The sequence below is a fragment of the Vanessa atalanta genome, chromosome 5 (assembly GCF_905147765.1).
Source record: "Vanessa atalanta chromosome 5, ilVanAtal1.2, whole genome shotgun sequence".
In the NCBI taxonomy this organism is placed as follows: Eukaryota; Metazoa; Arthropoda; class Insecta; order Lepidoptera; family Nymphalidae; genus Vanessa; species Vanessa atalanta.
In genome coordinates this window covers 8645103-8669110 of record NC_061875.1, presented here as the reverse complement: position 1 = coordinate 8669110, position 24008 = coordinate 8645103, and the positions used below count along the sequence as shown (strand labels likewise).

Genomic DNA, 24008 nt, shown 5'->3' with positions numbered 1-24008 from the left:
TTTTAGCATGCCCTTCAAAACATCTACACTTCTTTTATGGTTCTATTAAATGATGATATTAAAATATTGGATAAACTTTTACATTAAATTCTTTATATTTTAAGTATCGCGGTCGTTTAGCATATCATTAAAACTTCACAATAGAACTATATAATTGACCAGTGTGTGTAGAGATTTTACTCATTAGACATTGTTGCGGTAAAAATTTATAATGATGACGCTCAGCGCGAAACAAAGGAACACAATGTGCGCTCATATACGAGTACGTCATCGTCGCGCCCATTATTGAGTTCAATGCTCATTAAAAAAAAATTAAATACGGTGAATGACATAAACGTTATATGCTTTTGATTACAAAAGATACACTGTATCGCAGGTTCACTTAAACGCCAATACAACGCTTTTATGTATTAATGAAAAGTTTACTTACTATACATTCCAGAATCAATATTTATACGATATAAGTATCAGAGATTAGGCGTTCTTGTGATTATAATTAAAACGTAAGTTAGAATATAATTTTTTTAGTAATTTTGAATATGTATTTATTTTTACAGAAATCTCTGCATCTAAATTAATGCAAAAAAAAGAACACAATACTACGCTCTGAAAAGTATGGGATATATATATTTTATGACCCCTAGAAGGCGCCATATTTAATTTACAGTGATACCAAATAGCCCGTAATCATAATAATTCGGAAGTTATTCATATGGAACAGATGAACAAACTTACATACATAATGACTAAAATCAAATATCCTCCGCGTAGCCGAATAAAAAAGTTTTTACAGAAATGTAATTGTAAGGTACCTACTTTTTTTTTATTTTAATAAAGTATTATTCATAGCTATAAATAGCTTAAGTACTATATGTGACTCATTTAATGAGCCTATGATTATATGAGCATCTCATTAAACCATTCCTAAGTGAAAACTACACGAAATAGAAATTGGATAAGCTAGGAAAATAAAAATAAACGAAGCCCTATAATTATGGAAATAATTTTTCAGATAGCACAATACACATATTCTTATCGAAGATCGTGGATTCAAATCGGAGTAAATTTATACGGTTGTCAAGTTTTCATGTTGAGTAAATTAGTGTTTACAAATTATGCTTTGCGTTGAAGAAAGACATGATAAAACCTCATCTGGTGAAGTTCTACCACATGAACATTCACTACTGAAGCAACGTGGTTGAATGAGCGCTAGTTCTTTTTGTTAAGAGGTAAGGCGGCTTTTGCGAAACAGTAGTTACTTTTATTTTAAAAATATGGGATGAGAACCTTTTCTCATAATATGTGATATTTTTACTTAGGATTCTTTAGTCAAAAGACGATACCTACTAGTGGTAACCTATACCACTACTACTACCACACACGATGTTGTCGGTGTTTGATGAAAATTACCGAATAATAAATTATGCCAAGAATTTGGTGAAAATAATAACTCGGTGGTAGATTTTTGACAATCAATAAGCAAGTGTATACACTTCTATATTGAATAAAGATTTTTGACTTTGACTTTGACTTTGAATTTGAAAATGTTTAATAAGACCTTAAAAATATAAGTAAAATAATAACTTCGAATCATCGTCATATTGTCCGCACATTTATAGCGTAAAAGGTTGTTTATATATTTAACATGGCTAGAAACTAATGGCAAAGGCTAAAATTAAAAAAATATATATCAATAGTAAGTGGAAATAAAGGAACTAGGTTTAGTCGGCAATCATCGGGCTTGATTACCAATACGAAAACTAAAAATTAAAAAGAAGCACTCTCCGCGCAATAGTCATAGCTTCATGTGCTTTTTAAGAACAGCTAGTTAGCTAGGCCTTGTTTACATCTCAGTGTCTACTGAAAATGAGTTACACGTAATTTACGTTTGTAACAAATTCTACTCTGTAATTCTACATTCAGTAAGGCCGTGAATTTTCCTGGTCCTCAGTTTCTCAGTTTATATAGGTATATTAGAAAGTTATGAAGTTTGTATGAAAGGAATCTCAGTAGAAAAAAGTATTATTTAGAGCGTTCGTTTTATTGAGACTATTGATCGAGAAAGACCATAAGGACTAGAGCAGTGATGGAACGGCAAAGACACTCAAAGTTCTGTGAGGGTGAAACCATAGAGCCCAACTCTTCAACCTTATAATATGAACATAGCTTCGAATATATTATACAGATATTACATTGAAATAAAAACAAATATGTCAATATCTACGCCTACCTTAACAGCTTCTGCTTTGGAACTATTATATAATCCTTTGACAGTGCTGTGGGTCTAACGAAGTCAGTCAGTATAAAGCGCTGTTGAATTTAATGACTAAGCCTTACAGGGACGATAGACAGGTAGCACTAAATCCGGAATGCGCTTTGTTCTTTTACTCGACCCTCGTTAAATATTTAAACTCGAACGAACGGCCTTTTCACAAAACTCCTGTACCGTTGCAACGGTAAATCCGTATAATTTTCTTTACCAGGAAACGTTAAAGATCGTTGTAGGAAAACTTGCAATAAAACAATGTTTCGTGAAATGTTTACTATGAAAACGTTATAGAAACTATTTTTTTTCTTTTTTTAAACGTAGGGGATTTACGTTTTATGAAAGTGCGACGAGCATCGGTACGAGAATATTACATTAAAATTAAGCATACATGAACTATTTTATTTATGTGAAATATCTGGTGATACGTCTTGGGGATGAGACCATCGTTCGCCGACACGGCATACCGTTCCTACTCATTACTCCCCTGTATGTGTATTGTGGTTGTCGTATTTTATTATATTTTATTTTTATTATAGAAGATTTCCGGCGGGAAATGGTGTACCTGCGGTCAGTGGTCACATTTGTCCATAAAGTTAGTTGTCATGACAACTTTAATCGTTTCATAATTCGCTATTGCGCGACTAACTTTGTTGTTGGTGTTAGGTTCCTTGAGCCTGTAGTACACTGTCCCACTCAAACCGATACACACAATACAATTATACTAAGTATTGCATTAGCAATACTTAGTATATGGTGGTAGAATATCTGATGAGCAGGTTGGTACTTACAAAGACGGGCTTGCTTGGTAGGGCACCAATAAGTAAAATATAATATAATGCTGGGCGTCCCCTGAAGGCCACAACTTTTTAAATAAAAACATTCTGACAATTCATGTTTGTATTTTGCGGTGAATTTCGAGTTTATTTTTACAGAATATAAGCCTGGCTAATGAAAATTATTGTGTTCTTGGTCAAAATATCCGTCTAAAACGGATTATGACATGTGTCTGCGCACGTACTAGTGCACTACAATGTATCCTGCGTCTGGTTTATCTGTCTAATCTCTTTTGGAATTAGCCACTGTTGTTGAAATTGCTTATAAGGGCATAATCTTTAAATAAATGAAGAATTTATTGACCTTAAAATTTATATATAATACATATGACGTGTAAGAAATCAAATAATATGTTACTAATACATTTGTCATATTGTGTCATAATTAAAACTTTGATGATTGAAAATGAGAAAACAATAAAGCCGAAATATTTCGATTAATTTGGAAAACAGTATTAATTTTCATCAGTATCATCAATCAGGCTATATTTGTAGCGATATTATTCAATATATACAAATATTTAAATATTATTAATTAGTAATGTTAAGGTATCAAAGGCTTTAAAGGCATAAGTTGGGTTATTATTGTAATTGTTTATTAATTATCAAATAAAACATTATTTTCAATAATAAATTAAGGCGTTAATTGTTTCAAATTTTGTGATATTTTCTCATTGCTTTATATAATATAACAAATGTAGTAACGTATTTTATATACATAATTAACCAAATGTATCGATCAAAAGGTTAATGTACTTCAATGAGAGAATAGGCGGCACGTTCCTCACTCTGTGTATATTGGGGCGGCCTTACGAGTAGACTGGTATCAGTATTCTAATAATAGTAATTATATTGCTAACAAAATATTATCTGAACAGTACGTATCCAGACGAAATATTTAAGGTTAAGATTCGACAAATTATTCGTCGTGGGAATAAAATTGAACTGCAATTTATTTTGCTAATAAAACTAATTAAGATAACGACACAATTCAAATTAAATTCAACTAAATAAATTTAGTTAGAAGTAAATAAAAAATACAATAAATCATTTTTGAACTGTCAATATTTCAACTCTACCACCTTTTCGGAAAGCGGCCTCTAGCGAGAATAAACTCATTTAGCTGCTCTTTTTAAATAACCTAACAAATAAAATGATGTTATTCGTCATACATATATTAATTTAACTGAAATAATAATAATAATTTACTGGAATCCAAAATCATGTAGTTATATAAAATCATTTAAAAATAGTCTCATACAACAAACTGTGTATCTATTTCTAAACTTACTTATTCATTATAAAATACCTGTACTGTATTTAGAAGGAGTAAAACAATTTAGAAAAATGATTTTACAATCGAATGAATAGTATAGCCTAAGATTTTTTTAATTTTACATACATCTTAGAAATTGTGTAATTTGATAAGGTATAATAATCTTTAAATTTAATAAATATCCCCATGATGTAGTTTTGTTATTGTGATAGATTAAGGCGATCGTTTCTAAAAAGCTCTTTGGTGCACGATATAATGCATAATTCATGCTATGACGTACCTTCAAGGTAACTGCGATTATCTTTTTCATCTTTGGAGAGTTTCGTTACCTTTAATGAAATCCAGTCAAAGGGAAGAAAGAATTTAATTTAAGGCGAATCAGAAAATATTCAGCTGCCGCTCGCTAGTTATAAATCATTTGAATGCTAATAAATTCGACTAACCCCCAAGGCCCCAGGTGGAAACAGAATTTCTTCTCGCTCCATCTTTGTTTTTAAGAAAAATTGAATAATATTCTGGTCTTTATTATTAAATTCTTTCATTAAACCATGGCTTTGAGGTTTGGTTTAATATATTAATGGAATTTCATCTGTTTGGAGTTTCAGGTAGTGTTGGAATAATAACAGTACATCATTCCTAAATATTATATTTTTATTTTTAATTTGTGTTAAACACTATAAAATAAATACAAAAGATTGTTTTTATGCTCAATAAAACAGTATAATAAGCAGGTTAAAAATAATTGAAAATGTAGCATGTAACATTATAAGTGGGATAAATTGTAATTTAAAAAAAAAAAGGAAATTGTATTGTAATAAGTGAGAAGTGGTGTAGTAAGAATTAGATATACAGTGGAGACAGGAACTATGCTTACATCTCAGTGACTGTGTTGTGATTGAGCTATGCAGCGGCTGGAGCGCGGTTTAGTTGCCTACGAGACCTCGCTGCGTGCACTTGTGCTACGCCGCTACGTAAGCGTAACGCGCCTACTATCGCTACGGTAATGCAAACATTATTCAGTGGTTAATGACACTTATCTACGTAATAGTGCAATCTTTGTGAACTGTTTTTTTAAGTTGTTGTCTTGGATTTGTTGATAAAAGTGAGAGGTAAGATTTAAATTTATATTAAAAGAAAGTAGACCATATAAAGTTTATTTGAATTATTTTGTGACTTTTGGTAACAATTATTTCCAACGTGGGAATAGTTCCTAGGAATATTTCTTACTATGATTTCCAGTTACGCCTTAAAATTAAATATCCCATATTCTAGTTTTTAAGTATAATTAAGGTTGATGATAATAATACTTTAAAGATAATTTCATGAAATTATTTTACGGCTAGAACAGAAAATATTTGCTACAACAAGCGGTTTCGAAATTCGCACAAATTTCTGTATTAATTTTAGCATTTCATATATATTTTGTGACGTATGCAGTAAAAGTTACTAATTTAAATAATAATGCATGTATAACACACACTGATTCTCATCAATAGCAACATACCTACCAAGCCTACCAAAATATATGATAACAACACCATTAATACCGTTTTCAATTTAGTTCTTTGATTTTTAACAGATACACTTCTAAGATTTTTTAGGTATGAAAAAATTTTTTGTGTTTTTTTTTCCCTGTAAGAATACGTGGTTGGATCTTACTCAAGTTATACACTGGTTGCAAGTAAGTAAGAACAATATGTATGAAAAAAATCATTGGGATTTTGCGTATCACGTGAGCAATGAAAGGATTAGTAAATGACGTATACTATGGTTTATTGATTTTCAATGCTAGTGAAAATCGCTCAAGCAAATGCCGTATAAATAGTATTTTCTACGCATGTAAAATTAGATGCAGTTCTCTTCTACCCTGCCTTCTAGAACAGAGAGTAGTGTAAAATAAAACAGCTTATAATTTTTAACCTGCAAAGCTTTGGCAAGGAATTAAGTTAAATATTGCTGTCTTTATTATTTTATTTTTTCTTTATTAACTTTCAAAGGTGATCTGCTTGTCCACGATTAGATGGCTATTAATCTGTTAGAATTTTTTGAAATAAAATTTGTTTGAACTACTTTTTTAAATTAATCTCGATTCATTCTAACTTTAAAAAAAATAGTACTTTTAAGATTTCGAATTTAGAATGAGTCAAATCGTTACTCTATTCGATTTGACTCATTCTCATTTGTTATAACGACTGACCGTTATATTACATATTTTAAGTGTATTCTTATTTATTTTAATTTTTTTTTCATAAATAATAGCATTATAACTTCTGAAGATAAGCTCAGCTTAAAGCAAAGATTCTTTATGAGAAAAAAGAAGACTCGTCGAATGTTTTAGTCGCGGTTAATGTTCAAAAGATGGAAAAGATAATTAAATAGTATAATTTAATTATAGTATTGTTCTTAATATACTTATGTATATGCATATTTCATAAGCTGATTGACAAATGTATATTATTTTATAAAAGACAACGTAGTTGATTGATTTAGCATTTAATAGACATACTAATGCAAATTATAGAAATCCTTAAACATATATTAACATATATATGCATGTGATTCCTACATTCGTTCAAAATATGTCATGATTTGATATTTTTACCTTATTCATTGTTTATCATCGGATATCAAAATCAATTTACATTACCTTTCTTTCCGGGGAAGTAAAAAATATTTTGAACTTTTAATATGTAATTATTTCGTTTACATTTATTATTGTTAAGAATAAAATTGTGTATTGGATTTTCTTATTATTGATACCTCATATAAGGTTCTCAAAACAATATTAAACATATTATGTAATTTTCTATTAATGCGTACTCAAACATTATTATCAATTAGCAATCGCTCATTGGTTAACATTTCATTACTAAATAACTGAGACTTAGATCCATTGTTTTTTTAATTCAAAGGTTTACAATAAATTTTTGGTAAAGTACAATATTTGACAAAAGTTTGGGAGATTATCTGCTTCCAACTTATATGACTTTATAATTACTTTTCTATGTACCATAATTTTAAAAATGAGGCTTAGCTGGACAAAACATTGTCACTATTACAATAAGAAAACACAAATAAATTTCAGAAAACCCTGCTTTTGGTTATTTATTTTGAAATATATGTTGACTTTGCCACTGTCATAATAAATTCTAAATGTTGTGTGTTTTGTTTTATTGAACATAATGTATTAGTCCTTTTCCATATAAACTTTAACTATGCCAGATTTTACACTTCTTCGGGCGCGCAATATGCTTCAAAAAGGAGTACAAGGTTTTCACTATCCTAATACAAGTACATTATTATTCGTAAGTCTGTTTATATATTTCACTTGGTAGTAGGGCCACCCATTTATCAAGCCAAGCAACAATACTTAGTATAGTTATGTTCCTGATTGAAGAGTTAGGAAGCCAGTTTAATTATGAGCCAAGGCACATGATATCTCTATTTCCAAGGTCGGTGGTGCTTTGCTGATGTAAGGATTTGTTAAAATTTCCTACGGCGCCAAAGTCAACAGAGAGTAGTGGCTACTGAACGTAAGGTGCCCATTTTCCTGTCTACTTACATAATAAAAAAAACATGTAAGGAACGAGAGTAAAAGTTGATCTCTATATTAGGTGTGATTTTCATATCGTTAAAAAATCTAAATTATTTTTTTACAATGCAAAGTTCTCTATAAATTTATTTTTAGTTATAATTATAATTCACATTCACACTAACTATATCCTCCAAAAATCCATAAAATTAAATCTATAATGCATGAGAGGTTTACTATATATATATATATTTTCAGGAATTATTATTACGCATATTACCAATAATTATAATATGAGTATTACATGTTTATAAGAATCTTAATTAAAAATAACGAATACAAATAACGACTGCGTGGAATGGTGGCAAGAATGATAGCAGCATTTTCCTGTTGAGGAAAAAGTAGAGACAATAACATGGGGTGAATAAATATTTAAGAAGATGATATAACACTTCAACACTTGTAAACAACGGGAACATCATCATTGGCGAATCATGTTGTTTCGTATATCTTCATTATTAGAAAGTCGTTAGAACTGCCGTTTAATCAATACGAGTCCTTTCGGGGTGTCCGAGGAATGGATATGACCAAAGTCATATTCAACAGGTATGCGCTATCTTTACCGATAACAACAGTGATCGGTCTCTTCAACAATAGTTGTCCGTTGATTTATATTTGTATATTATTAACGTATATATTTACTAGTTCCATTGAAATTATAAGAAATAATTTAAATATTAATTATTATTTTTGATATTTGCTACTTTTGTTTTTAATTGTTCAATTTATAAATCTTAAATTAGTCTGAAACATAATTTACTATAAGCAAAATACAACAAAATACTTCATCCTTCATCAATTCACGTAGACCTTCATAAACACTTATAAGTTACAATAACACCTATACACTAAGTTACTATATAGTTGTGAATCGTTTCTGATTTATAGCTGTTTAAATGTGACAACACGCTTACGCCGGAATGAAACGCACCAGCAAGCGTCGTTATTGGCCTATGATCCCATTACTAGTTTGTCAGTAACATGTCGCCGAAAATGATAAAACATCGTAAATAAATTCAAAATAAATTCACTTTGCATTGTATTGATCATGTTCGAATATTATCAAATATAATAAGCAAGCAGAAGGGTCATAACATATAAGCTCCTATGATTTATATTATTTTTTACTAGTCGAATGTCTATGAGCGAAGGTGTCTATAACTTATTCCTGCTTAACTTATATTATTATGGGTAAAGGTGATCGTCTTACATTTAAATTAATAATGTAATATGACGATTCACAATGCTTTTATGAACCTACTTGAATTAAGTATATTTTGATTTGATTTGAATGTAAGACCACTCATAAATAAAAATCATTTTAAATATAATATAATATTAATTAAAATGCTATATATAGAGTTGCTTTTATAAACTGAAAGCCTAACAATATAAATTAGCTAGTTCACCAAACTAAGCGTAGCAATGTTTTAGTTTTTAATGAGTTTTCCTCAAGATGAGATTTCTCTTGATCAATTTAGCACTACAAAAGTCATAGAAAATTAACTTTATTTTCTTTGTACATAATCCATTCTACTATAGTGATGTAAAAATAAGTCGTGCTTAAAGTAAAAAGAAGAAGAAAATCAAAAATAAGATAAATTTGAAAACTTTTGCCCGTATGAATTTTAAATTTTTTCTTTACATTTTTGTTTTAATCGAATTAGTGTAACTCGATTTAAACTGACGATCCACGGATCTCCGTAAGACCTATGGGTTTCAACATTTAAATTCAATTTAAGTTTCTCCTCGATACAAAATTAAAACTTAAAAAAAAATCTCCATTTCCTACAGCATAAAATAACTTTATTACTAGAATATTGAATAATTTATATATGTTTTCGTTTGCTTCAAAAATAAACAAGGTGCTTTTTTGCTCGGCGGCTCAGACTCAACAAAAAAAAATGATTTTACGACGAATTGAAGTGGATTTATAGTAAAAAAATATTGTTATGATTGGGTTTAAAAGCTGATAAGATATACAATCCATATCAGTTGCTGTATATAAGCATATTAAAAATGCATTCAATATGTTAAACAAAAACAAAATGCGTTATATTTATGTTCATAATTGTTGTTTCAAGCTATTTGTGAAGGAGTTATGAATATCAGTAAAATACATTGTTATTATCATCATAGTTAACCTTTTATTATCTCTTAAAGCTTATGAATAACTTCGGCAAAAATATAGTCACGTAAATACCTTTAGCATATTCGAATTATATTTATATATATGTATGGGAATCAACATATCTTGGAAATAGGCATATTCACGTGATTGCCTTAGCACATTTTGCTTTGTCTCTTTTATCAAATAATTATAAATAATAAAAGTTGACATATTCGTTAAAGTATTCATCAAATGGTCACCAATTTTGAAACAACTCTTTCAAAGATAGAGCAATTTATGTATTTTATAGACAGGGTATCAATAAAAAAGAGCCGAGAACGAATATACCTATATTATTATATATTAGTGTATTTGTTATTAACCACTTATAAGCTATTTAACTAAAAATATTACAAAACAGCTAAAATTATAACTTTCACGTAACGTCATTTCATATATTCTCCTTTTAATAGTGGTAGCGTAATTTAAAGTAGAATAATTATTCAAAAAATATTATAATCTGAATCTAAATTGTTCGATGGCTGAAACGAACCATTGGGAAATGCACTCATTAAGCCATCATTTACTGCAGTAACTTTAGTCAAAAGTTGTCATCAGGCGCCACATGAATTGCAGGTTGGTTGTTCTCGGCTAAATTTCTATAACAAAAGCTTGGTTTGGTTTAGGTTACGAATAAGAGACCTGAGAAATTCTACTCTTTGAAAGAAGTACTTCTTTCTACCTGCAATTATGGACTTAGTTTTTGATTGATTAATTTTGCCCGTGTTTGTATGTTACAAAACTTATTATCATATAATGTGTGAGAGAAATGATGAAAACAAACTTCAGGTTCGTACAGTCTTAACTCTTATGGTATTTTCATGTCTTAAGCCCTGAACACAATGGACATATTTTCATCTTTTTAACCTCTGCACTGTTTGATTTTAGTCTCATTGTTTCGTTTTATACTTGAAATCATATCTATTTTTTTGTAATATCATATGTCCTTTTCTTTATTTAAGATGGGGTTTTCAATGCAATTTTAAAAAGTAAACTTTTTCGGCGTGTGATTTACTATTTGGTTTTATGTTTACGACATGTGTTGGAACGGTTTTTTCATTTAGTACACTGGATATTTTTTAAACTCAGTTTAATCTAATATCAAACTAAATTAACGCATGGAGAATCTTATCGAGATTTTCTCTGTTATTTAACTTGATATGATGGTTATATCAGTATTAGGATTTAGTAGGAAAAGTTACTCAAAGGTTAAACAATTGAACGAGTGATGAAACAATCTACGTGGATAATCTTTGCAGTTAACAGCTTCTTACATTCGTGTAGACTTTTAAACTAAAGACTAAGATGCTACTGATAATGTTAGTGGTGTCGTATATGTGATATGAGCTCGTTGATTATATGAGAAATTATATCATAATGTAATAAATTTAAACGACTTTTTAATATATTGAAAATAAATACAAAATCTGTTCGAAAAGTAATACGAATTGAAAGAAAATCTGTTCCTTTAAGGAAAATCAGGAAAACGTTGAGTGTACTGGGGCAAAGGCCAGAGCAATCAAAGACAAATAATAGAAAATAATATACTTTCGTCGATTTTACTAAAAATGTGGCTATTGAAATGTCTAGTTAATCGCAACCTGGGGAATCACACGCTTACATTCGCAACTTTGTAATGGAGTAAGGAAACGCAAAACCTTTCCTTTCCGATTTGTTCTTGCATAACTTTGCGGATTTACTTACCCAACATGTTCTATTAGTGACTTACATGTAGTTAAAGGACCAGCCAATGGAATTAATGCTTAGACTCATATACCTTAGGTTTAAATTTTTAATAGATTTTTTTTTAAAAATACATACAATATAAATATATTTTTTTATTTAATCAACAACTAAGACAAATCCTATTAGATCATTTGTCAATTGTGTTCAGAGAAAAAAGTGAAAGGCATATATTTTTATAGGTTGGGATTTTTTTTCGGCTGCATTTATCAAATAAGTTGTAAATAGTATCGCGTCTCAGTTACATCAAAATGTAAGGATTTGTGTTTCAGTATCAAGCTTGCGTTTAATTTTTAACTACATACACTTCAAATTTCACATTCCAAGATTCATCTACATCAATAATGTTAAGGGACCGTAAACCGAATCTTGTGAATCTTAATTTGTGTGTTTATAATTACTCTCATGCTCTGCGGTAAAGAAAATCATCTCAACAAAGTCTCAAAACGAAACGGCCTTAAATCAGGAGTGCGACATTTACAGGCTTCTCTTACTTTAATGCAACTGGAGTAGAAGGTCATAATGTTGAATCAAATTATTATATTATCATTTTTATTGAAAATTTTAGCAAGTAATTTAGTTTACAAAGTAATATCCGGTTTTTGAGTGAAATTGTTACTAGATATTGGTTCAAAAAATTGCACAACTTTATTGAAAAGCTCGATTAATATTCAATGGAAAAATATAAATGAAACCCATTTTTATATTTGAAATTAAAGTTTTAAACTAGGATCACAATTACCAATAAGTATTATACAGAGCATTCAAATTAAAATTGAAATTTAAAGTCGCTATTGGCAAATGGATTTTTGTTAAGAGCATTAAAAAAGTACAACGTATGTTGTATTACGACGGATCTAATCATTATACATATATATAACATACATTTTATTCGGTTATGATATTAAAGGAAGAGGTCAGGATCACATCAACTCATACTAAAGACAAAAAAATCTACAAATTTCCATAAATGGAATAAAGTCTTCTGAATTTTTACTTGTGCGCTGAGATAAAATTTTCAATAAATATTTTAATATAATAATTCGATTCAACATTATAACTTCCTACTCCAGTTGCATTTAAGTAAGACTAGCCTGTAAATGTCGCACTCCTGATTTAAGGCCGTTTCGTTTTGAGACAAATGTCGCAAATTTTCATCACACACATGCGGATTTTGTCGAGATATTTTTCTTTACCGCTCAGCATGAGAGTAATTATAAAAAACACAAATGAAGCACAACAATATTCAGTATGCCCAGGCCATCTCCGCTAAGAGCTATTTATATCAAGCGAAGTTTAAAAGGGATTTCAAAATCATTTTATTTATTTTTATTAATCTGTGATTCGGGCTAAATCGTTTTTTTTTTCGGTAAATAAAAACATCGTAGAAATATATTTTTAAATAATATTTCATAAGCCTACTAAGATCGCCGTGATAGTGCTTGTTTTTAAAATGATTGTATAATTTACACTACTTGGTCCTAAATGTTAACGATCCCGCGTTAAATAAATAATGAATTAAATAAGAAACAAAAGGTTATATGACACTAACGAATTACTTAATTAATTTGTCATTGTTTAATATACCTTTAAAAAAACAAGAAAAGTATAAAAATATTTTTTTTTGCAAATATTCAAAATAATAAAAAAAGAACTCGTAATTTATTTCGCGACGTACCAAGTTGGTTCGTTGACATGCGAATGGACCAATAAACTAAAGTGTCAAGTGTGGCGACGTGTCGCTTTGACGTATCGACATCCAGCCAGGGGTCGCGGCTGCCAGCCATTTCTCTAGCTAACGATAAAACGGAGACGATGCCTCAATGTTTATGCATTCCTAGTAAGTGCTTCACTAAAAAGTGATTTATGTGGAAAGTGTTTATTGAATGGAACAAAGCTACTTATTTCGTCTATTTTGATATTCTGTGTGAATGATAACCAAATTTTATTCAATTTAGTTATTTCTTCGTCAAACTTCTTTATGAAATAAAATTTAAACTCATATATTTGGATAAAATTGTGTCAGGCTACGTACATTCCATAGTGATTGTACAAAATGTCCGATGCGGTATTTTAATATTGTTATAGTAAAGGCATAGTTGCTCGATAGCTTGGACAGTAATATCTCATAAAGCTGTTGATACATAAATGGGAAATTGTTATTTTTTCTTTTAGAAGAGGGTTTCGAACTTAAAACTAATGCAAAAATTCATGGAAATATATTACTATAAAAACAGGGCGTTACAGTTTATATGTGTATCATACCCTAATTAGGAAAAATAAACCCTCATATTTTAAATAAAAAATTCTGTATTACATTAAAAATATTAATATTCGAATGCAATTGTTTGAATATTCATATAATATTCGAAGACCTATTATCATCGTTAAAATAAATAAAAATTTCGAAAGAATTTTTAAAAATAACAAATGACGTGTATTATAAATAGTTTATTTAGGTTTTTCATAATCTATAAAGTAAGAAACATAAATTTTGATGTACAATGTTTCTACATAAAGAAATGAAATATAGTTGTTTTTCCCTATCTCCTTTCATACGAGTATAATAAAGGATAGGTTTACTACTTGATAATAATTACGAGACGGTGGAGGGCATGCGGAATATTCCGAGACGAGCATACATGACATTAAAGCCAGCTTAATAATAGCTAGCTAAAATCTTTTGCGAAAGAATGTACAACATATAGAACGTATCTTAGATCATGTTATATTATCCATTAAACTGTTGTAATAAACATTATTTTGCTAAAATAACTATACAATTAATTATTAAAAGGATAAACTGCTTTCGTATAATACTTCCTTCAGGGATAGCTTGTTATTATGGTGCTTATAACATGGAGCGTAAGGAGTAGGATTTCCGTTGTTCTCCCCAAGGGAATATTGCAGCGGAACTACGGGTTAGTACGCAACCTAACAAGGCTCTCAATTAAAAAGGATCTCGCTTGCAGTTTACTGCAAAGAGCGCCATAATTAGCTGATGCTATAGTTTATTTATTTTTAATTGCCGTAATTCTCCGAACCATACTTAAGTATAGTAAGTATTGCTGTCCTAAGTAAACAAATCGTTTTAAACATTTGTATACTATTATTTTGAATATTGGCAAAACATCAATTCAAAAAAGCGTGATGAAGCATTTTTTAAATTATTTATTGATGTTAAAAATAATCTTTTCTTAATAGGGTGTTAAACATAGCACGCGGAAGTTTTAAATACACTACTTCACTAGTTCTAATTGCCCACATTTATGAAGACAGCTGTGGATTTTCCGAGCTGTAAAACGCTCGGTTGAGACGGTGAATGTGTCCGCAATTGTTCCATTGAAACGTTCCCCCGGGCGCCAATAGCAAAACTTTGGAACACGAGATGCGAGTATTACAGCCGAAGAATATACGCGGTTCTTCGGAAAGCAACTTTCTTACATAACTCCTGAATATATTCAGCTCGAATAACGTTTGAAACTCAAGTGACGTAATACAATGGCTTGTATGTTTTTTTTTTTAAACACTTTTTTTATTCTGTCATATTTTATTAAAAATATTTTAATCAATTCAGTATCCACCAGTCGAAGAGTACACAAATATCACATTCTTCAAGACCATAAACCAATATTCGTTCATACAAATAGATTTTTACGTAAGCATTTTAGAATCGTCACCATCGGCGTTACCCATTTCAGAATATGGATTCTACCGAGAAGACTCGGTAAGAAATTCAATAGTAACGTATATGATAAAAAAACGCATTTATATATATATTGTAGTCATATCGGAAACAGAACATTTTTACTAATAAAAAGAATTTTGACTTCAATATATTATTTTCTGGAAGTTTAATAATTAACAGTTGTATATGGTTTCAAAAACATATATCATAATAAAACCAAAGCATATAGTTACTTATCTTTACTTTGTCTCTCTTCAAATTCAAGAATTCATGTATAACTTAATAAATGTAATTAGATAAACTATCTATTATTGATATAATTTAAAAATTATCCTTCTAGAATATAAGGGGAATGAAATGAAAACGAAATCAACTATCCACTATCTACCGAAATACTGTTGACTCATGTAGGCTCTTAAAAGTACCTTTGAATTGTTATGTTAGATCAGCATTAAAACCGTTTATAAATAAAGTTATATAGATGAATAGTAGTTAGTATAAACGAGTAGTTACTCTTTTATGAGTATGAGAAAGTTTAAACGTAGCTTCGGTGATGGAAAATCGAACACGGATTACCATGGATATGTAATGCAAGAAAAGGGTTAGGTTGAATGGCTATAACACAAAAGGATGACCGAAAAAGGATAGATAATATCAGCAACAAAGGAATTGAAGATAATAAAATAATGTATTGACTTTAAATAAATGGGATAAGAACAATAATGATGATGATCAGATTTAATTATTATTAATTTCACATTTACACGAAGAGAACATGTACAATTTAAATGTATTTATCATAACCTCCAAACGTCCGCATTTAAATGAACAAAGGACTCCGTTTTGAATCTTCTTTATATATAAAAGTGTAAGTACTTACTGATTAATCACGGAATCTCAGAGACTATAACATCTATAAACTTGAAATATGGCAGGTAGGCTCCTTATAGGGTGTAGAAATCCGGTAAGAACGAATTTTACGAAACTCCACCCTTATTTTGTATAAAAGTCATATGTTTTTGAAGTAATACACTTGAAATTTTAAATATATCCCCTATTGTTGGTGCAGAGGTGAACTAATAATGTATATTTAGAAATCAACCTCCCTTTTGGGGTTACAACAGGGAATAGTAGGATATGTGAAAGTCTAATAGTATTGAAGTGAAAATAATTATAAGGCAGAAGGTTTGAAGCATAAGAATTATTGACTAATTACTATTATAAGGAGGGATAATTTATTATAATAATAAAAAGAATATTAGCGTGGCCCGTGCGGACAGAATCGTACATAATAATATTATGAATAAAGATTTGTTTGTTTGTAGATAGATAAAATCTAAATCTGTTATACACATATCCGCATTTTATTTTATTTCAGTAACAATCAAAGTCTTACAGTTAGAAGCTGAAATAACCGCGGATAAATCCGCGGGCACAGCTAGTCGTTCTATAGATGTACCTCTGCTAGACACGTACAAACTATATACTTACGCTAAAATCTTTAATCAGACACATGTATATAGAATTAACCATATAGCTAATATTTGATCTGAAGTTTAATTAGCTGTTTTAAGGACAGAATACTGCACTATAGTGCTCGCTAAAATAACAGAAACGGTGCAATTAGTTAAGCAGCTCAGCAAATAACGCCATGTACCAACCCTCTTTGTTGGCTGCTTGCTGCGTCTCACGGCTTTCAATTTAAATCTATATTCCTATTACATAAATCTGTTTCAGTCAATCTGAGCGGTTTGATTAAAGCGCATTTGCATGCTGACACTATATTGAACCTGTTTATGAATTCCTTTAAAGGTACGTCTTCAAATCAAACAATCAAAGGTAATATAAGCCAATGGAACAAGTTTCAGTTAGTATACATGAATTTCAATTGATGATGATGCAATAGTTGAGACTTAACCAATGATTACGGGTTCAATCATGGGCTTGAAGTAAGCGCCGTTGAATATTGCGCTTAATTAGAGTTTTATAATTCATCTTATGCTCAGTTCTTGAAACCATTACGAACAAATCTGAATGTATCAAGAATCCCACATTGAAACAGAGTGGTGGAGTGGAAACGGAGCTTCAAAGCTTATTTTCTAAAGGAGAAGCAGCTTCGTACAGCAGTGGGATGTTTGCATGTTGTTGATTTAATTAATTCTTATAAGTGAGTCTCAATTTATTAATAATATCGATTGATAATAATTCAATAGAGAAAATTATGTTTATGAAGATTTGATTAAGTTAAAATTTGTTATTATTTATTGGTTTTGTTTGTTGCCTATTTTAATTGTAAATGGACTATGTAGACGATGGCTTTCTCGAAACTGTAAGCTATCGTGATGTGAAAGTCATGTCAGTCCGATTAAAAGTTTTTGCGAGAATTCAGCCAATATCCATTGATTGATATATCAAAAGAGCTTAAAAATAAATGTAAAAAGTATATTTATTTTTCATACAAGCAACAGAAACAGAATGTAACAGAATTCAATTGAAATAACACAATAACACATAGTCAGTTTTGTAAATGTAAATTAATAGTCATGTATTGAAATTAACAAATAAGAATGATATGATTTTTCATCTATAAATCTAACTTTACTATTTTGCTAAGTTACTTTTTCAATTGTAATAAAATTATATTGGACTATTTTAACGCTAGACGTAAAAAGAGGGGTGTCATAGCTCGTGGAAAAATTAATCGATTTGATTTAGTTTTTTTGTTTGAAAGTTAACTTGGCTATAATTAAAGAAAATCTATTAAGCTATTTCAAGATCAGCTCTTCCTAATTTTAAAAGTGTTGTAAGCTACTTCAACTAGTCTGGTCGATTGAAAATACAGTATCCTGTAACATCAATTATATTATGATTGGACCTAACCTAACAGATATGGTAACGTTTGCCTAATGCTGCATTATCATCTGAACTGTCTATGCAGGATATTCAACTCCTCACCAACCTACAGCAGTCATAACGTGGTTGAGCTCACTGGAGTGGTTGCAATGAAAAGGTTATATACTTTGATTATTAATATGTAGATAGACTGTTAAAGCTAAGAACGCGTCGAAATAAGTCAAATATTTAGTAGCCGTATTTACAAGCAAAGTAATATGACGTTGGACGAGTGTCGATCGTCGCTGTCACACAACCAAGATAAAAAGTTGGGCCGTTTGTTTTATTTATTTTGTAGTGCGACGCTCTGTCTAGATAATTGTATAAATAATCTAAGTTTATACATATTGTAAGAAAATACGAGGTACCCACATTTTACAATTAACAGAAACGGTATAAAAAGGGGCCTGATAGCTTGAGACAGTTCGCCGTTATGCTGCTCGAAGCAAACGCCAATCGACGCAATTACTACGTGCCAAATCGCGATATTATTAGTCAATCAGTGTAAAAGTGTTTTATGATTATATTCAAATAAGTGATGGTTATGTTACTAATATAAAGTGATTTTGTATGTTGTAATTTAAAAAAAAACCTATTGATAGTAAACGCATTGTTTTGGTTTATAATCGACACACTCAGCGAACGTTAAATTACAATATACTTTAAAAAAAATATTAGAATAATTTGGAGATACTAATCGGTAAAGATTGAATCATTTATATTATTTACATAGTTACTCGTAGTACGTTTAGACAAACTGTTATTCCACCTTTACTTCTTTGTTTAACACGATTAATACACTACGAACTTTAAATAAGGGAGAGATTTATTATTAAACATTGTGATGACGATACTCCGTAATATTACACCATAATATAAAACTAGATAGGAAAAGATTTCACGTTAAACGTTTTAATTAAAATAACGATCTATTACTATATATATACTATATATTATATACTATCAGTGATTATTTTATTAATTTCTTTTTTATTATTTTATTAAAAATGAAAACCAATTCATCAAATATATAAAGTCGTTATTATTGTTTGTAATTGTATTTCGGAGAGTATCATAATACACCACAATTTACAGACATCATATACCATTGCCTTTATATTAAATATTAACTATCATACACTGTGGTGACTATGAATTTTGGTTTCAAAAATTAATAAAGTATTGCTTTCCCTTAGTAAGCGTATATCGTTAACATTATCGTGACTTTTGATTTGATATTCCTGTAGTAAACTTTGTGGGAGAAAAACATATCCATGGAAGATAATATATAAAACTAAACTGGATATTTACGGTTATTTATTACTAGTTCTTAAACCGAGGTTTCGCTCTAATTTTCGAATCGTGCTATCTTAATTAGTAGTTTAAGATATGCTAGCCTATAGCCTCATCATTCTCCATCCGAAATTGTAGCAAACCGCATCATTTAATCCCATCGTGATCTATATTTCACAGTTTAAAAAAATCATCATATAATTTCACCATATTGCGAGGCATACTCTATATCGTTATTATAATCTTAATATCTATCCACATCCGATACGCGTTTAATCTACGCGCGATCACTTTTTTACAAGATCTTTTATATTTTTGTACGATATTTTATATAAGTTAACCCTTGCTTGTATTAGTGGCATCACAATTACACCACTAATAAAAGAAATTCATCAATCTATCTACCCATTAACCCATCCATTCATCAAATTGTCTATATTAGCGATATATCACTAATTCCTTACCTCTCCACTCTATATCTCCATACACCCATACACCCATACACCTATGAACCTATCATACCCAAAACAATAATTTAAATACAATTCATATTCAATTCACCTGTCCAACTATTAACCCAACCACTCGTCATCCCATTCCTCGGTGCACAATTCTGTTTTCGAATCCCTGTTAAAGGTAATATATTTTTGTACGTGGTTGATATTTGCAGGTAGACAGAAAAACAGATAATTAACGAATACAATTTTTTTTTAAGCTACATTAATAATTAACTGCTTATGAAATATATGTAAAATTGTCCCTCTCGACGTCCACGTGTCGATTCTGTAAGCAAATGATAATGATCTGTAAAGTTATATTTTAGAAACAGTAACGGTTTATTTCTTTATATTCCAAACCCTTTTTAATTTCTACTATAAACGAATGGTTATTATGTTTACAAAGCAACGACCGAATGTGGGATTTTGTATCTGTGTAATAAAATAATATTTGGCGGGTTTTTACAAAAAGGTTACATTTAGGTCATTAAAGTAGAGGCCTTCTAGTGAAGTAAATATATTTTTTATTAAAAAGTTCATTGATAAAAACTAACATCGATAAATTGACTTCATAAATTGAAAATTTTATTATTTATTTTAACTTCTAACTAAAATATTAAAATATATAAGTAACTAAATAAATCCATCGTTCATATTCCAATTGTAAATCTTTTCAGAATTGGTAAAGAATATCTATCATTTAGACTTAATTTTTGGCATCATCACTTTAAAACTACAACATATAAAATTAAAATAAACTTGTACAAAAATATTTTTCTTGAAGTATATATTTTTAATAAGGCAACTTGAATCGAAAGGGATTCTATTCTAAAAACGGAATTAGACGTTTTAAAAATGGTTTTAATAAGAAGAGCTTAGGACACAAGAAAAACCAGCGTAATTTCCGAACAGATGAAATAGGGCCCTGCTTAAATCCAACAAAAAGCCTTGAAATTGGAAAAAAAAACAGCCAACGGATAGATTAGCCGTGTTGGGGCGCGAGCGAACCATTTATTGAAAGTCGGGGGCCAACGCGTGAAGCCATTAGTCCTGGCGCTCGCTTGAAAAAGAGTCGCTTTCGCTGAAACATTACGCTGGGGCGCGCTATTCAATTGCTGAATGTATTTTATTCGGTTCCAATCGATCTTTAGACAACAGAACGCACGTTAAATGGAGTCTCTCGAGGCATTAGGTAAATTTCAGATCAATGAAGTTTTTCTACATTGTACTTTATTTAATAAATGTTTTAAAAAAGTTACAGTGAAGTTATAAAAAATGTACGCTGTTTATGAGATTTAAACTTGTTTTACTGTATTGTATATTTAATACTAATAAGTTATTTAATACTAATAACCTGAAGATTTTATACGTGCTAATCTCAGGGTCAACTATTTTGAGTTAGATAGGTTAGATAGGTCATTTAAAGGCCGGGCTAGGTGTTTAAAGTCTCAATAGAACCACGCTACGACCCACGGGAACATAGGAGCAACGTAAAGCGGAAAAAGTCCGCGCCGACCAGCCAGCATACATAAATCAAATATTAACATAAATTTAAAAAATAAAATACGATATTATAATCGAAGATCGAATCTAGCAATTGTCAACGTTTGAATAAACAATTTATTGCGGTAACTTATTTTGTAAAGATCCTTTTTAAGGTAATGATCCAATTCCGGTCTTACCCTCTGGGGGCTTTTACGGTTATTTAATTTTAACTACATAACTTATTTAAGAACATTTTTTATAAGAGGGTTATTTTGTATAAATATAATATAACGAAATATTTATTTTGATTTGATATGATATTTAGAGATACATATAATGTAAATGTTATTGTTTTTAAATAATATAAATAAAAGTTAATAAAACACTAATCAATTCCACACATTTTTTGTGCTTTATCGTTATTTTACAGTTTAAAGTTTTCAGAGGAGATATTAATAAATTTGTAACGGAGGTTCAAATAAATAAAGCAAAAATAAAGTAGTAATTGTAAGGGGTGTAGAGTCGCTGAGAGGGGGCTTAACGGTATAAGACAGCGTGATGCCGTCTGCCGTCACGGCACCCGAGTGGGTATTACACCTCAGGTACATCATTTGAAGCTTAACATCAAAAGTTTAGTGCAACGTATAATTTCGAAAGGCTGTAAACAATTCAAACGTGCCGAAATATTTCAACGGCAATGCAAGAGCAAACTTAGTACTTTACAGTCAATGCAAATATTTGCATTATTTTACTCTCTTGATTTTTAAATAAAGAGTGAAAAGTGGAACACGTATGCAAATATATGCTTAAAGTAAATCGATAAAAATATTATGACGTTGCGATGCATTAATTAAAAACAATTAGATTTTAAACACATTTGAAAACGTTCCATATTATCAACACTACACGTCTTTTATTTATAAGGCAATGTAAACAATTTTAACTAGCTTAATGTTAAAAAGATCGATCGAAGTAGAAATTATGAAACCGATACAGCATTTATTTAATTACATATCTTATATAAAACAAAAAAGGAACCTAGCAAAGGAAATACCTAGCTTTTTCCGTTTTTCTTCGTAATATCTACACTCGAAAATATTATCACGTAAAATCGTAATCAAGGTTTAAGGTTATTTAAATAAAGCATATTTTGATTTTATTTTATTTGAAAGCCATTTTGTTAACTGTAATAAATTATTATGTGAGTTCATGCGGATCAGACTTGCAGTTTTCACGGAAAAAATAAAATAGTAAAACTTTTCTGTTCGGAACATATTTTATTTTTATACACAGTAATTATAAATGCGGAATTAAAGCCCTTGGGCATTCTCATCCAGCCTACCCTAGGTTGATCATAAACATTGTTCGGTAAAAATATATTAGTATGGCGTGACTAAATTCATTGATATAATAATGTAAGAATACTTTAATGATGTAAAAAAATTTTAATGAAAAATTGATCTGTGGGTCGACCTATGGGTAGCTACCATAATTACATAGGCATAAGTCAGATCTCACAGTTGATTACTTACTGTCAGGTGGCCTAACTACGCATGCCCTTAAATAATACGAATATTTAAAGGAAATCATAAGCCTAAGAGATGAATACTAACTATTAAAATATATTTTTATGCGAATTAACAATATGTTTTTTTTTGTTTCAGATTTCCGTGGTCACTTGAAGGAGAATGATGCTTTGCTCTATAATACAATACTTAGAATAGACTACTATAGATCTAGTTTAGAGTGTGAAACGGCATAAAATATTGTAGTGTTAAAAATGATGATGGTTCTAAGGAAGGCACGTGGCTGCCGTCACAGGACACTCGTGACTTGATGTGGCTGCGGTTTACGGACTAGGAAGCATGGCTTCTCAACTTGCCACGATATTATTGTGGCTTGGTGGAAGTAAGTTAATTTATATCATATTATCAACGTGGTCAATCAAAAAGTTGAAAGTCTCAATATCATAGGAATTGTATCGAAGTACTCTTTTTTTATTCAAGTTATTTTACGCTACTCATACAATTTAGGACTTGTATACTAATAGTTAATTGTAATCTTTAGTCTCAATACGGCGTGTAAATAAATATATTGTTTATACTGATTATGTAATGTGTGTCACGTCATAAGTGTTCGGACTATGTGGCCGTATAAAAAAGAATTCCAAAGATTAACACCTTTACATAGTTCATTATATAGTTTCAGCAAATAACATTAGTGTTAAAGTCTCATTTAATTACGTAAAGATAATCTAATTACTCTTATCC

General features: G+C 30.0%; 1 protein-coding gene across 1 annotated transcript in view; it reads left to right on the top strand.

The window, feature by feature from the left end:
- Nucleotides 1-5320: 5320 nt before the first annotated feature.
- LOC125064188 overlaps nt 5321-24008 on the top strand; it is a 34490-nt gene continuing 15802 nt past the window's right edge. Inside the window, exons 1-2 of the mRNA XM_047671113.1 lie at nt 5321-5487; nt 23403-23646. Of these exons, the coding sequence (XP_047527069.1) occupies nt 23604-23646 (43 nt within the window). The 5' untranslated portion in view covers nt 5321-5487; nt 23403-23603. The remainder of the gene's footprint in view (nt 5488-23402; nt 23647-24008) is intronic.